General features: G+C 41.9%; 1 protein-coding gene across 1 annotated transcript; it reads right to left on the reverse strand.

The window, feature by feature from the left end:
* Positions 1 to 472: 472 nt before the first annotated feature.
* On the reverse strand, positions 473 to 3,147 carry LOC111970661 (cytokine-like protein 1). Its single transcript, XM_023997459.3, has 4 exons — positions 2,156 to 3,147; positions 2,022 to 2,066; positions 1,511 to 1,657; positions 473 to 1,195 (listed from the first exon to the last, which is right to left on the reverse strand). Exons 1-4 carry the CDS (start codon positions 2,294 to 2,296, stop codon positions 1,091 to 1,093), a joined length of 438 nt encoding a protein of 145 aa, XP_023853227.1. The 5' UTR covers positions 2,297 to 3,147; the 3' UTR covers positions 473 to 1,090.
* Positions 3,148 to 12,882: the final 9,735 nt, after the last annotated feature.

Below are 12,882 nucleotides of genomic sequence, written 5' to 3' on the forward strand. Positions count from 1 at the left end.
GTTAAGGGTCTGGGACCTTGTTTCGATACACAGGGTAAGGGTCTTGGAACACAATGTCTCGGTCTGGGCCTTGGTCATGGACAAGAGCATGATTTTTGTAGTCTCTCAACCCATGTGGTCAAGATACACCACTGAGTACCAGCTCTTAAGAGTATTTTAACTAACTAGGAGTGACAACTCAGAAGTGCAGGAAACTACATTTTTCCATATGGAAGCCCGAGGGTGTGTTTCCCCCCCATTTTAACGGTCTTGGTCTGATCTATAGTATGGGTCTCTAGAGTCTTGACTTCATCTCTGCGAGAAACATTACGTTTGTCTGAATCCTAACAGTCTGAGAAGCATTGTCCGATTGAAAAAAATATATATATTTACAGGCAAGCACAACAGGTAAAGTTGAGACATGGTAGCGAATGGTTGCAATCAATTGCAATTGTGCTTGCTACTCACACAACACATTTGAAAGCTACGAGCATTAAAAAAAAGTTGTTTTATTACATACATATAACTAATACACATATGTATAAGCCTACTGCACCAATTACAAGAAAATGCAATCATGATTAAGTATAGCCTAYATCTGAACAAGATACATTACTAGAGTTTAGGTTAAAGACTAGGCCTAGTCATACAATCAGCATGAGGTAATCAATCTTTTCTCGGTGATGTACGAGCTGGGACCTCGGTATGTATGAAGAGTTATGGAAACATACAAGATATTTGGATAAATAAGGCATGTCTTTCGAACGGTGTGGTAGGTAAGCAGCAGTAAGTGAGGCACACAAACATTTTGGTTTATTCTGGTAAAAGGTTTTCATCAGAATAGCTGGTATTCAGCTAATTTCCTGTGGAAAGTTCTCCATTTGAAATGTAACACATGCCATCTAACATGAGACCTCACTTGGACAAAAAACTCAAATCTTTAGGCTTACAGGTTAGAAATGAAACTATGTTGGCATGTTTTTTAGCTACAGTTGTGTGTGATGCTATGTATGTGTGTGTGTGAGTGAAACAGAGTTTACATGCCCTCACAATTATATTCCTGTGTGTGTATATGTGTGTGTGGTGTATGTGTGTTTGTCTCTGGATGGRCTCATCTCTTCTCTTCCACCAGCAGCTGGAGCCTGTCCTCTCTGTAGTGAGGGGTACTCTGGCCAGTCTCAATGGCCTCACAGTCATCTGTAAAATACACTAGGTCCTGTGGGGAGGTCACACAGTCACACTAAGGCATACACGACATCTCCAACGGCAGAATGTGGGTGCACGGCTGACTGAAATGTCCACAGATAATAAACTACAGAAGCAATTATCAGAAACACTCCAACTCACATGGTCATTGTTGTTATATATAACGGTTGGCAAGACAGCACAAACAGACCTGGAACCAGGCTAGTTATTCCCTGCACCACATCCAGAGTAGGCTATGATAGACCTTTTTTTTTCTTAAAAAATTAATTATTCTGGCTATGAGAGACAGCATGGTTCATTCCTCTGCAGAGCTGAGCAGACATACCCGATAACAGATTCTGTTGATGATTCTGTACAGGTTGGTGACTTTCTGCTTCAACAACACGATCCTGGGTCGCTCTCTGCAGTACTGCGTAGGAAGGTTCTCCATGACATAGAGGAAGTCACGGAGCTTGGTATTGATGCACGAATTCTATAGGGAAATAATAATGGCATTGTAAATCTTATTGCTCAATGGATATTATACTATTTTGAATGAAAAGGTGTCACAAACAGGTTCAGTTACTGGGGTAGAACAATGTTTTTATATGAATTTAAATCAATTGACAAGATATGTTTTTGAGCTTTGATATTGGCATCCAACAACATTATGTAATGTATGCATCTTCTAGTCTACGGCAAACGTAGGTATTGCATCACCAACTCATTACAGTTGCTGCAACATAACCCAATGAGACATCAAATCTGATGCAGGTTCACTCTGTCAACATTTTGTTAAGTACTGACGTTTGAGAATCAACCTTTTGTTCACATCAATAGGATGTATAACAACTCACTTGCACATCCAGAAACATCTTGGGCAGAATCTCAACGCATGTTTTCTGCAACAGAAAAAGTTAAAATTAGAAAACATTTGGATACATTAGAAAACGGTTTTATCAAATCAATAATGTAATTTGGAATAGCTCACCGTGCGATGATAATTGTGTAGTTTTTCCAAAAGGCCTATTATTTCCTTGCTCAAGCCGAGCACTCGGGAATAGCATGTCGGTGGTGCACAGTCAGCCAACCAAATAAAACTGAAGAAACACAACAAAAGTGCGAGTCTCATCTTTCAACCGTTGTTGCGTCGGTCAAAACAGGCTTATTATGTTTAGGCAACTAGGCAAGAGCTTTACAACACGAGTGTGCTTCGCCCAGCACCTTTGCAGATTATAGTTGGACCGAAAAAAGAAAAGTGATGATGACGTCGAAGAAAAATATTTCATTCTCCAATGCATTTTGGAAACAAGTGTATGGAATACGATACGCCGTTTGGGTCTTTGCGTGTCAAAAAAGATACACGTCAAATAACACTATTTGATGCGCAACAAAGTGCATCATCCCATTTTGTAACAATCCACACGTTACAATCAAAATGTATTAATGCATATTTTTTTAACCATCGCCCGCAAATTGATTTTGTTCACTCACATCAGAAGCGATTAGGACATGCAGGTTGAAATATCAAAACAAACTGAACCAATTATATTAATTTGGGGTCAGGTGAAAAAGCATTAAACATTTATGGCATTTTAGCTAGCTAGCTTGCTGTTCCTAGGTAATTTGTCCTGTGATATAACCATTGGGTTGTTATTTCACATGAAATGTGCAAGGTCCTCTACTCCGACAATTAATCCACAGATGATAAAGGAATTCGGTTTACMGTTTTATCGATCTCTCTCCTTCCTCGGGTTTCTTCTTATTTTGGATTTAATATAGCTGTTGGCAACCAACTTTATAGCATTACTACAACCTACCTAAAACCATACCGGACTCGCGAAAATGTATTTTGTCCCCCAACACCAAACTCGATCACGACATGCAGGTTGAAATGTCAAAYCGAGGTAAAAAGAGTTTCAGGTTGGATATTCTACGGATATTCGCCTGTAGTTTTCCTTGTAACACGGAACCAATACCGGCTGCGCGTGTGCGCCATCGTGCATACATTTATTTTGTCCCCCCACAACAAACCCGATCACGACACGCAGGTTAAAATATCAAAACAAACTCTGAACCAATTATATTAATTTGGGGACAGGTCGAAAAGCAGTAAACATTTATGGCAATTTAGCTAGCTAGCTTGCACTTGCTAGCTAATTTGTCCTATGTAGCTAGCTTGCTGTTGCTAGCTAATTTGTCCTGGGACATAAACATTGAGTTGTTATTTTACCTGAAATGCACAAACTTAACATGTGTAAATATTTGTATGAACATAAGATTCAACAACTGAGACATAAACTGAACAAGTTCCACAGATAATGTGACTAACAGAAATGGAATAATGTGTCCCTGAACAAAGGGGGGGTCAAAATCAAAAGTAACAGTCGGTATCTGGTGTGGTCAACAGCTGCATTATGTACTGCAGTGCATCTCCTCCTCACCAGATTTGCCAGTTCTTGCTGTGAGATGTTACCCCACTCTTCCACCAAGGCACCTGCAAGTTCCCGGACATTTCTGGGGGGAATGGCCCTAGCCCCCACCCTCCGATCCAACAGGTCCCAGACGTGCTCAATGGGATTGAGATCCGGGCTCTTCGCTGGCCATGGTCAGAACACTGACATTCCTGTCTTGCAGGAAATCACACACAGAACGAGCTTATGGCTGGTAGCATTGTCATGCTGGAGGGTCATGTCAGGATGAGCCTGCAGGCAGGGTACCACATGAGGGAGGAGGATGTCTTCCCTGTAACGCACATCATTGAGATTGCCTGCAATGACAACAAGCTCAGTCCGATGATGCTGTGATACCGCCCCAGACCATGACGGACCACCTCCAAATCGATCCCGCTCCAGAGTACAGGTCTCAGTGTAACGCTCATTCCTTTGACGATAAACGCGAATCCGACCATCACCCCTAGTGAAACTAAACCCTGACTCGTCAGTGAAGAGCACTTTTTGCCAGTCCTGTCTGGTCAAGCAACAGTGGGTTTGTGCCCATAGGCGACGTTGTTGCCAGTGATGTCTGGTGAGGACCTGCCTTACAACAGGCCTACAAGCCCTCGCCAGCCTCTCTCAGCCTATTGCGAACAGTCTGAGCACTGATAGAGGGGTGTGCGTTCCTGGTGTAACTCGGGCAATTGTTGTTGCCATCCTTTACCTTGTCCCGCGGTTGTGATGTTCGGATGTACCGATCCTGTGCAGGTGTTGTTACACGTGGTCTGCCACTGCGAGGACGATCAGCTGTTCGTCCTGTCTCCCTGTAGCGCTGTCTTAGGTGTCTCACAATACGGACATTGCAATTTATTGCCCTGGCCACATCTGCAGTCCTCATGCCTCCTTGCAGCATGCCTTAAGCACGTTCACGCAGATGAGCAGGGACCCTGGGCATCTTTCTTTCTGTGTTTTTCACAGACAGTAGAAAGGCCTATTTAGTGTGCTAAGTTTTCATAACTGTGACCTTAATTTCCTACCACCTACCGTAAGCTGTTAGTGTCCGTTCCACAGGTGCATGTTCATTAATTGTTTATGGTTCATTGAACAAGCATGGGAAACAGTGTTTAAACCCTTTACAATGAAGATCTGTGAAGTTATTTGGATTTTTACTAACTATATTTGAAAGATAGGGTCCTGAAAAAGGCACATTTATTTWTTWWTTTTTTTGCTGAGTTTATCAATGTACAACAATATAGAAGATACATGACTAGAGGTTATGTAATATGGGTGTATATCCACTGCACGCTTCTTAGGTGTGTAATTGACATGACCAAGGAGCTATTGACATTTAAAACTATGAAAAATGTGCGTTACACCGTGTGATTTTACAGTACACAAATAAGAGTGTGCAATATATAAAGCTAGTCTGTGGACATTCTAAAGTTTGTTTGAGTCCAGTAGGCCACATGACCAAGGAGCTATTGAAGTTTTACATTTTGAAAAATGTATGTAAAAACRTGTGAGATGTAAATGGACAAACTAAAGGGTGTGCAATATAGAAGGGTAGTCAGTGGACATTCTTCACCTTGTTTGAAGTCAGTAGGTCACATGACCAAGGATCTATTCAAATTAGAAACTTTGAAAAATTTATGTAAAAACGTTTGAGATGAAAATGGACAAACCAAAGGGTGTGCAATATAGAAGGGTAGTCAGTGGACATTCTGAACCTTGTTTGAGTCAAGTAGGTCACATGACCAAGGAGCTATTGAAATGTAAAATCGAATGTAAAAAAAGTTTGTACTTTGTTTACGCTCCCTAACTAATTCAACTAGGAATACAAAAAGCTGCTCACATTTASACATGTTTATTTGCTTTGGAAAGCAAATTAATATCCATATCGTGAAAAAAAGACCTGTGCAATGTTGTGCGCAATTTTTCCAACATCATGACACTTATTTGGAGTCTGTGGCTCAAGTGGTTTGAAAGCTATTGATGTTTGAAAGCGCGAATATCCTACTTGAAACTGTCTTTACCTCGTTAAATATCAAAACAAACACTGAACCAATTATATTAATTTGGGGACAGGTCGAAAAGCATTAAACATTTATGGCTATTTAGCTAGCTAGCTTGCAGTTGCTAGTTCATTTGTCCTATTTAGCTAACTAGCTAGCTGTTGCTAGCTAATTTGTCCAGGGATATAAACATTGAGTTGTTATTTCACCTGAAATGCAGCAATCCTCTACTCCTACAATTAATCCACACATAAAATGGTCAACCAAATCATTTCAAGTAATCTCTCCTTCTTCCACGCTTCTTTTTCTTCTTTGGAATTTATATGGCGATTGGCAACTAACTTTCATAATAAGGTGCATTACCACAAGTGACCTCAGTTCATCTTTCAATCACCCACATGGGTATATGCTTCTAAAAACCAATGAGGAGATAGGAGAGGCAGGACATGCTCCTGACAACGCAGACGCTCGTTGGCGCTCGCGAGCAGTGTGGGTATAATGATTGAATAACATGTAGTATGTGTACATTTATTTTGCAACACTCGCGCAGGCGACGCGCCCTGGTTTGGGCATGGTGTTATGCTTCGGACACACATTACATATCCAGATGATGCGCAAACAATTTTGCACAATGATGCTGTCGATATGTTCGAAGCGTTACATGCTGACCACACCACTTGTGCAGTGAGCGTTGCAAAATACATTTACACATACTTGTTATTCAATCATTGCACCCACATTGCTTGCGAGCGTCTGCGTGGCCAGGCGCTAAAATAGAAATTGGTTCTATGTGAAGCTCAACGAGCTGCAAGTCCGGCCTCTCCCATCTCCTCATTGGTTTTTAGGAGCATATACCCACCTGGGTGATTGAATGAACTTAGGTCCACACTCTGCTCGGTTATAGTAATGCTGTAAAGTTGGTTGCCAACAGCCATATAAAGTCCAAAGAAGTCAAATAAGCCTGAAGGAAGGAGGAGAGATGACGAGAAACAAATTCGGTTTACCTTTTTATCTGTGGATTAATTGTCGGAGTAGAAGACCTTGTGCATTTCAGGTAAAATAACAACCCAATGTTTATATTACAAGGACAAATTAGCTAGCAACAGCAAGCTAGCTAGCTTAATTGCCATAAATGGTTCATGCTTTTTGACCTGTCCCCAAATTAATATAATTGGTTCAGAGTTTGTTTTGATATTTCAACCTGCGTTTTCTGATCGCTTCTGGTGTAGGTGAACAAAATCAACTAGCGCGCGATGCGCATGTGGACGCATGTGTGCATGTGGTTTGGTCAGCATGTAAGGCACTGCATCTCAGTGCTGGAGGCGTCACTACAGACCCTGGTTCGATTCCAGGCTGTATCACTGAGTCCCATAGGGCGGCGTACAATTGGCCCTGCGTTGTTAGGGTTTGGCCGGGGTAGGCGTCATTTTAAACAAGAATTTGTTCTTAACGGACTTGCCTAGTTAAATAAAGGTTAAATATATWTTTTTTTAAATGTATTGACAGTTATAACACATTGGTTGAAATGTGTTAAAAATATATATTTTGGAACTGGCCAAAAACGGAGCTATAAGATGACTGCACTGTTGCAGATGTTTAACATACAACTGACAAGAACACTAAAATAATGTTTTTGATAAAGATGTTATTAATTTATCATAATTGCATTCATAAAATGTGTTAAAATATTGATAATAGTGAATACATATGTATTTAACAAGACGTGCAACTCATTTGTTCTAATAAAAACTACCTGCCTAAAGACAAAGCCTGCAACTATCTGACTATTTTACATTACTTGCTGACTATTTCAACAAAATTATTATAAATCATTCTGTTAATTTTTCTCATACCATCAGTGAGTAACATACTGGTGAGACATTTAAGACCACATAGCAGAATCTAACAGGGACCCCYTACCCTTGTCCCAGATCTGTTTATGCTGTTTTGGCCATTGTCATGGCACCAAACAGATCTGGGACCAGGCTTGGGGTACAGTATAGGACTAGTAGGAATCTTCTGTACCCAGAATTGATCCTATGACCAATTTTTAGACGACCAACCCGGACCAACAAACTCAGGGTTGGTCCGTGGGGGCCACCGACCCATTCTTCAGATTAAGGAAGTTCCTCTTCGTCCTCTTCCTGTTGGTGGCTCCCGTGGTGTTCTGGGGTTCCAGTGGGGTGCGGAACACAAACACCCTCTCCCCCGTAGTGGGGATGTCCAGTACTACTGCATCGTTCCCCAGGCCAGAGGTGGAGGGTTCTGCTGCAGTAGTAGAGTCAAACACAGTTTCACTGTCCACCTCTACTCCTCCTCCCACTGAAATCAGAACAAAGTCTTGGAGCTGTTCCGAGGTTGTGGTTTGGCTCATTCCAGTCGCGACTGGTTTGGGAGTGAGTTGTTGTGGAGTGGGTCGAAGAACTCCCTCCCTCCCCTTTTCCTGGACCAACACTTAAATGACGTCCCTGGGAGCCTCAGGTCTGGGTTTGAGGAACAGCCTCTCCAGCAGGCTCTTTCTCTTGTCCTGAAACCTGGAAAATTAAGATCATGACATTTCCTTAGGATTTCTGAAGCACCTACAGTGCATTCGGAAAGTATTCAGACCCCTTAACTTTTTCCACAATTTGTTACGTTACAGCCTTATTCTCAAATGGATTAATTAACCATTTTTACTCATCAATCTACACATAATACCCCATAATTACAAAACTAAAACAGGTTTTTAGAAAGTTTGCAAATTTATAAAAATAAAAAACAGAAATACCTTATTTACATAAGTATTCAGACCCTTTTGCTATGAGACTCGAAATTGAACTCAGGTGCATCCTGTTTCCATTGACCATCCTTGAGATATTTATACAACTACAACTTGATTGGAGTCCACCTGTGGTAAATTCAACTGATTGGACATGATTTAGGTAAAATAAAGGTACTTTTATTTTTTTGAAAGGTCCCAMAGTTGGCAGTGCATGTCAGAGCAAAGACCAAGCCATGATGTCAAAGGAATTGACCGTATAGCTCTGAGACAGGATTATGTCGAGGCACAGATCTGGGRAAGGTTACCAAAACATTTCTGCAGCATTGAAGGTCCCCAAGAACACAGTGGCTTCCATCATTCTTAAATGGAAGAAGTTTGGAACCACCAAGACCCTTCCTAGAGCTAGCTGCCCAGCTAAATTGCGCAATCAGGGGAGAAGGGCCTTGGTCAGCGAGGTGACCAAGAACCCGACCGATGGTCACTGACAGAGCCCCAGAGTGGACCTCTGTGGAGATGGGAGAACCTTCCAGAAAGACAACCATCTCTGCAGCACTCCACCAATCACGCCTTTATGGTAGAGTGGCCAGATGGAAGCCACTCCTCAGTAAAAGGCACATGACAGCTCGCCAGGAGTTTGCCAAAAGGCACCTAAAGGACTTTCAGACCAGGAGTGGCTTCAGGACAGGTCTCTGAATGTCCTTGAGTGGCCCAGCCAGAGCCTGGACTTTAACCCGATTGAACATCTCTGGAGAGACCTGAACATAGCTGTGCAGTGACGCTCCCCATCCAAGCTGAAAGAACTTGAGAGGATCTGCAGAGAAAAATGGGAGAAACTCCCCAAATACAGGTGTGCCAAGCTTGTAGTGTCTTAACCCAGAAGACTCAAGGCTGTAATCACTGCCAAAGGTATTTCAACAAAGTACTGAGTAAAGGGTCTGAATACTTATGTAAATGTAATATTTTGCAAGAATTTCAAAAACACTGTTTTGATTTGTCATTATGAGGTATTGTGTGTAGATTGATGAGGAAAACCCCCAATTTGTTCAATTTTAGAATGATGAAGTAACGTAACAAAATGTGGAAAAAGTGAAGGGGTCTGAATACTTTCTGAATGCACTGTAATTAGCACACATACCCATAGGTTCCAATTGTCTCTACCAAGTTATTTCCTAGTAATTAGCACACATACCCATAGGTTCAATTCAATTAGGGTTTACAGAATTGGGTTCACAAAGGCTTTTCTTATTTTTTAGTGGGACCAAAATGGATGTACCACTCTGTCGCTATGCTTTATCGTTATCGAGGTATTAACCTTTTTAAATTCACAAAGACCCACCTGTCCTCGTTAACATTGCATTGATAAGAGGGAGATAGAGAGAGAGACACAGCTGCATGTGCGCTCCTACTTTTTTCAGTATCTTTTTACAAAAAGATAGATTTGGAGTTAAATAAACTTGGATTTTTAGGCAGGGACATATACATGATGCTACCCTCCATAGCATAACCTTCACTCCAGATCAAAACTCCCAACCTACAAATTGATTTTGGACAAAATTACCTGGAAGGTTTCCTACTACCAAGGATTCCTTTTTCCAAGCTATACAGCGGGTGCTCTGGCAAACAAACAGCAGAGACCTGAGGACACCATCCAACCTGGAACTGAGCGAGTAATGTTTGGTCTGATGCTATTTTTAAAGCCAAGAAATACATTACAATGATATATTTTACTTTATGGGGACTGAATGCTAAGTTAATATTTTTTTCTTGTAACTTATGCTATTTGCCTCTTGACTCCTGCATGCTTTGTTGACTATGAACTTTCTTGTTCACCCAACCGTGGCACAGACTATGTTTGTTCTCACACTTGGGTCTCTGACTCTCTATTTGCTACACGGACTCTTGGCCTCCCATCCTATTCTAACCACCTCTCGGCAGCTTTGTATTCATGTTACCTGATGAAATTGCTGTACAATATGATCTTGTTGCCATCTAATGCACATTCAAATGTCATAAATCAACACTGCAGAGCTCTCCCTGTCATATGCAGTGCCATGATTGTATTACTGCTGATGATATCTGGAAATGTGCATGTACACTCTGGCCCATCTACTGTTGCTAGCCCCAATTCTGACTTGTGCTCTGATATCTGCTTCACTGATTTCTGCTCTCGTAAAAGCCTGGGTTTTCTGCACGTTAACACTAGAAGCGTATTGTCTAAAATGTATCAATTGAAAGTTTGGGTTAACAGCTCCAATCCAGATGTGTTGGTCATTACTGAGACATGGTTAATGAAGAGTGTTTTGAATACTGATGTTAACCTTTCTGGTTATAACCTTTTTCGGCATAACTTATCTTCCAAAGGGGGTGGAGTGGCAATCTTTACCAAGTATCACTTTCAGTGCTCGGTTGTCTCCACCAAGTCTGTCCCCAAACAGTTTTATTTGCTGTTTTTTGTTGACTGTTGCTGGGTGTTACTGTCCTTCATCAGCACTGGCCTGTACCCTAACTGCCCTAAGCTCTCTCCTGGCCCCTTACACTAAGTCTGAAATTGTCCTGCTAGGCGACCTAAACTGGGACATGCTTAAACCACCTGACCAAGTCTTAAAGCAATGGAACTCCCTAACTCTTTCTCAGATTATTACCAATCCCACAAGGTATGACTCCAAACACCCAGAAAGGGCTACTCTCCTCGATGTCATCCTCACAAATAATCCTGATAGGTATCCGTCTGGTGTTTCCTGTAATGACCTTAGTGATCACTGTTTTACAGCCTGCATTCGTAATGACTGCTCAGTGAAACGAACGGTCCTGATTTGTCATAGACACTTGCAAAAAAACTTGAATGAGCAAGCCTTCCTTCATGAACTGAGCTCTGTAAAATGGTTTAGAATCAGCTTGATCCCCTTTGTCGAAGATGCTTGGACCTTCTTTTTTGATATTTTCAGTGGTATTGTTAACAAACATGCCCACATAAAGAATAGAGAATTAAAAACAGGTTCAAACCCTGGTTCAACCGTAATCTTGCAGAGTTACTCCACCTCAAGAATTCAATTTGGCGAAAGGCTTGGCACACGCATACTCAGGCCGACTGGCTCTCATTCAGGCAAATGAGAAATCAGTGCACTCAGGCTTTCCGGAAGGCCAAAGTTTAAGAGAAGGTCTCTCTCTATGGGTCTAACCCCAAGAAGTTCTGGAAAACGGTTAAAGATCTGGAGAATGAACCCTCTTCCTCAAAGCTGCCCATGTCCCTTAATGTTGATGATGTGGTTGTTACTGACAAGGAGCACATGGCTAAGCACTTTAATCACCACTTCATTAAGTCAAGATTCCTATTTGACTCAGCCATGCCTCCTTGCCCGTCTAACATTTCCTCATCTCCCTCCCCTTCTAATGCGACTAGCCCCGATGCTCATCCCTCTTTTTCCCCTGCCCCGCTACAAAGTTTCTCCCCCCAAAAACATCTGGGTCAGATGGTTTACACCCTTTCATCTTTAAGATTGCTCCCCCTATCATCGCCAAGCCTATCTCTGACCTTTTAAACTTGTCGCTCCTCTCTGGGAAGGCAGGCACGGTGAATCCTTTATTTAAAGGGGGAGATCAAGCGGATCCTAACTGTATAGGCCAATTTCTATTTTGCCCTGTTTATCAAAAGTGTTGGAAAAACTTCAATAATCAACTGACTGGCTTTCTTGATGTCTATAGTATTCTCTCTGGTATGCAATCTGGTTTCCGCTTAGGTTATGGATGTGCCACTGCAACCTTAAAGGTCCTCAATGTTGTCACCGTTGCCCTTGATTCTAAGCAATATTGTGCTATTTTTATTGACTTGGCCAAAGCTTTTGATACGGTAGACCATTCCATTCTTGTGGGCCGGCTAAGGAGTATTGGTGTCTCTGGCCTGGTTTGCTAACTACCTCTCTCAAAGAGTGCAATGTATAAAGACAGAACATCTGCTGTATCAGCCACTCCCTGTCACCAAGGGAGTACCCCAAGGMTCGAYCCTAGGCCCCAAGCTCTTTTCAATTTACATCAACAACATAGCTCAGGCAGTAGTACGCTCTCTTATCCATTTATATGCAGATACAGTCTTATACATAGCTGGCCCCTCCCCGGATTTTGTGTTAAACGCTCTACAACAAAGCTTTCTTCGTGTACAACAAGCTTTCTYTGCCCTTAACCTTCTTCTAAACACCTCCAAAACAAAGGTCATGTGATTTGGTAAGAAGAATTTCTCTTTCCCCACAGGTGTGATTACTACCGCTGAGGGTTTAGAGCTTGAGGTAGTCACCTCATACAAGTACTAGACGGTCCACTGTCCATCTCTTAGCACATATCAAAGCTGCAGGCTAAAGTTAAATCTATACTTGGTTTCCTCTATCGTAATCTCTCCTCTTTCACCCAAGCTGCCAAACTAACCCTGATTCAGATGACCATCCTACCCATGCTAGATTACGGAGACATAATTTAGAGATTGGCAGTGCTCTCGAGCGGCTATATGTTCTTTACCATT

This window comes from Salvelinus sp. IW2-2015, linkage group LG11 (assembly GCF_002910315.2).
Source record: "Salvelinus sp. IW2-2015 linkage group LG11, ASM291031v2, whole genome shotgun sequence".
Taxonomy (NCBI): Eukaryota; Metazoa; Chordata; class Actinopteri; order Salmoniformes; family Salmonidae; genus Salvelinus; species Salvelinus sp. IW2-2015.

Excerpts from the sequence above, each read along its gene's own strand:
- LOC111970661 (XM_023997459.3), bottom strand. The coding sequence starts at position 2,296 with ATGAGACTCGCACTTTTGTTGTGTTTCTTCAGTTTTATTTGGTTGGCT. Across the intron at positions 1,658-2,021 it reads AGATGTTTCTGGATGTGCAA|AATTCGTGCATCAATACCAA; the intron begins GTGAGTTGTTAT and ends ATTTCCCTATAG. Across the intron at positions 1,196-1,510 it reads TCAACAGAATCTGTTATCGG|GACCTAGTGTATTTTACAGA; the intron begins GTATGTCTGCTC and ends ACCTCCCCACAG.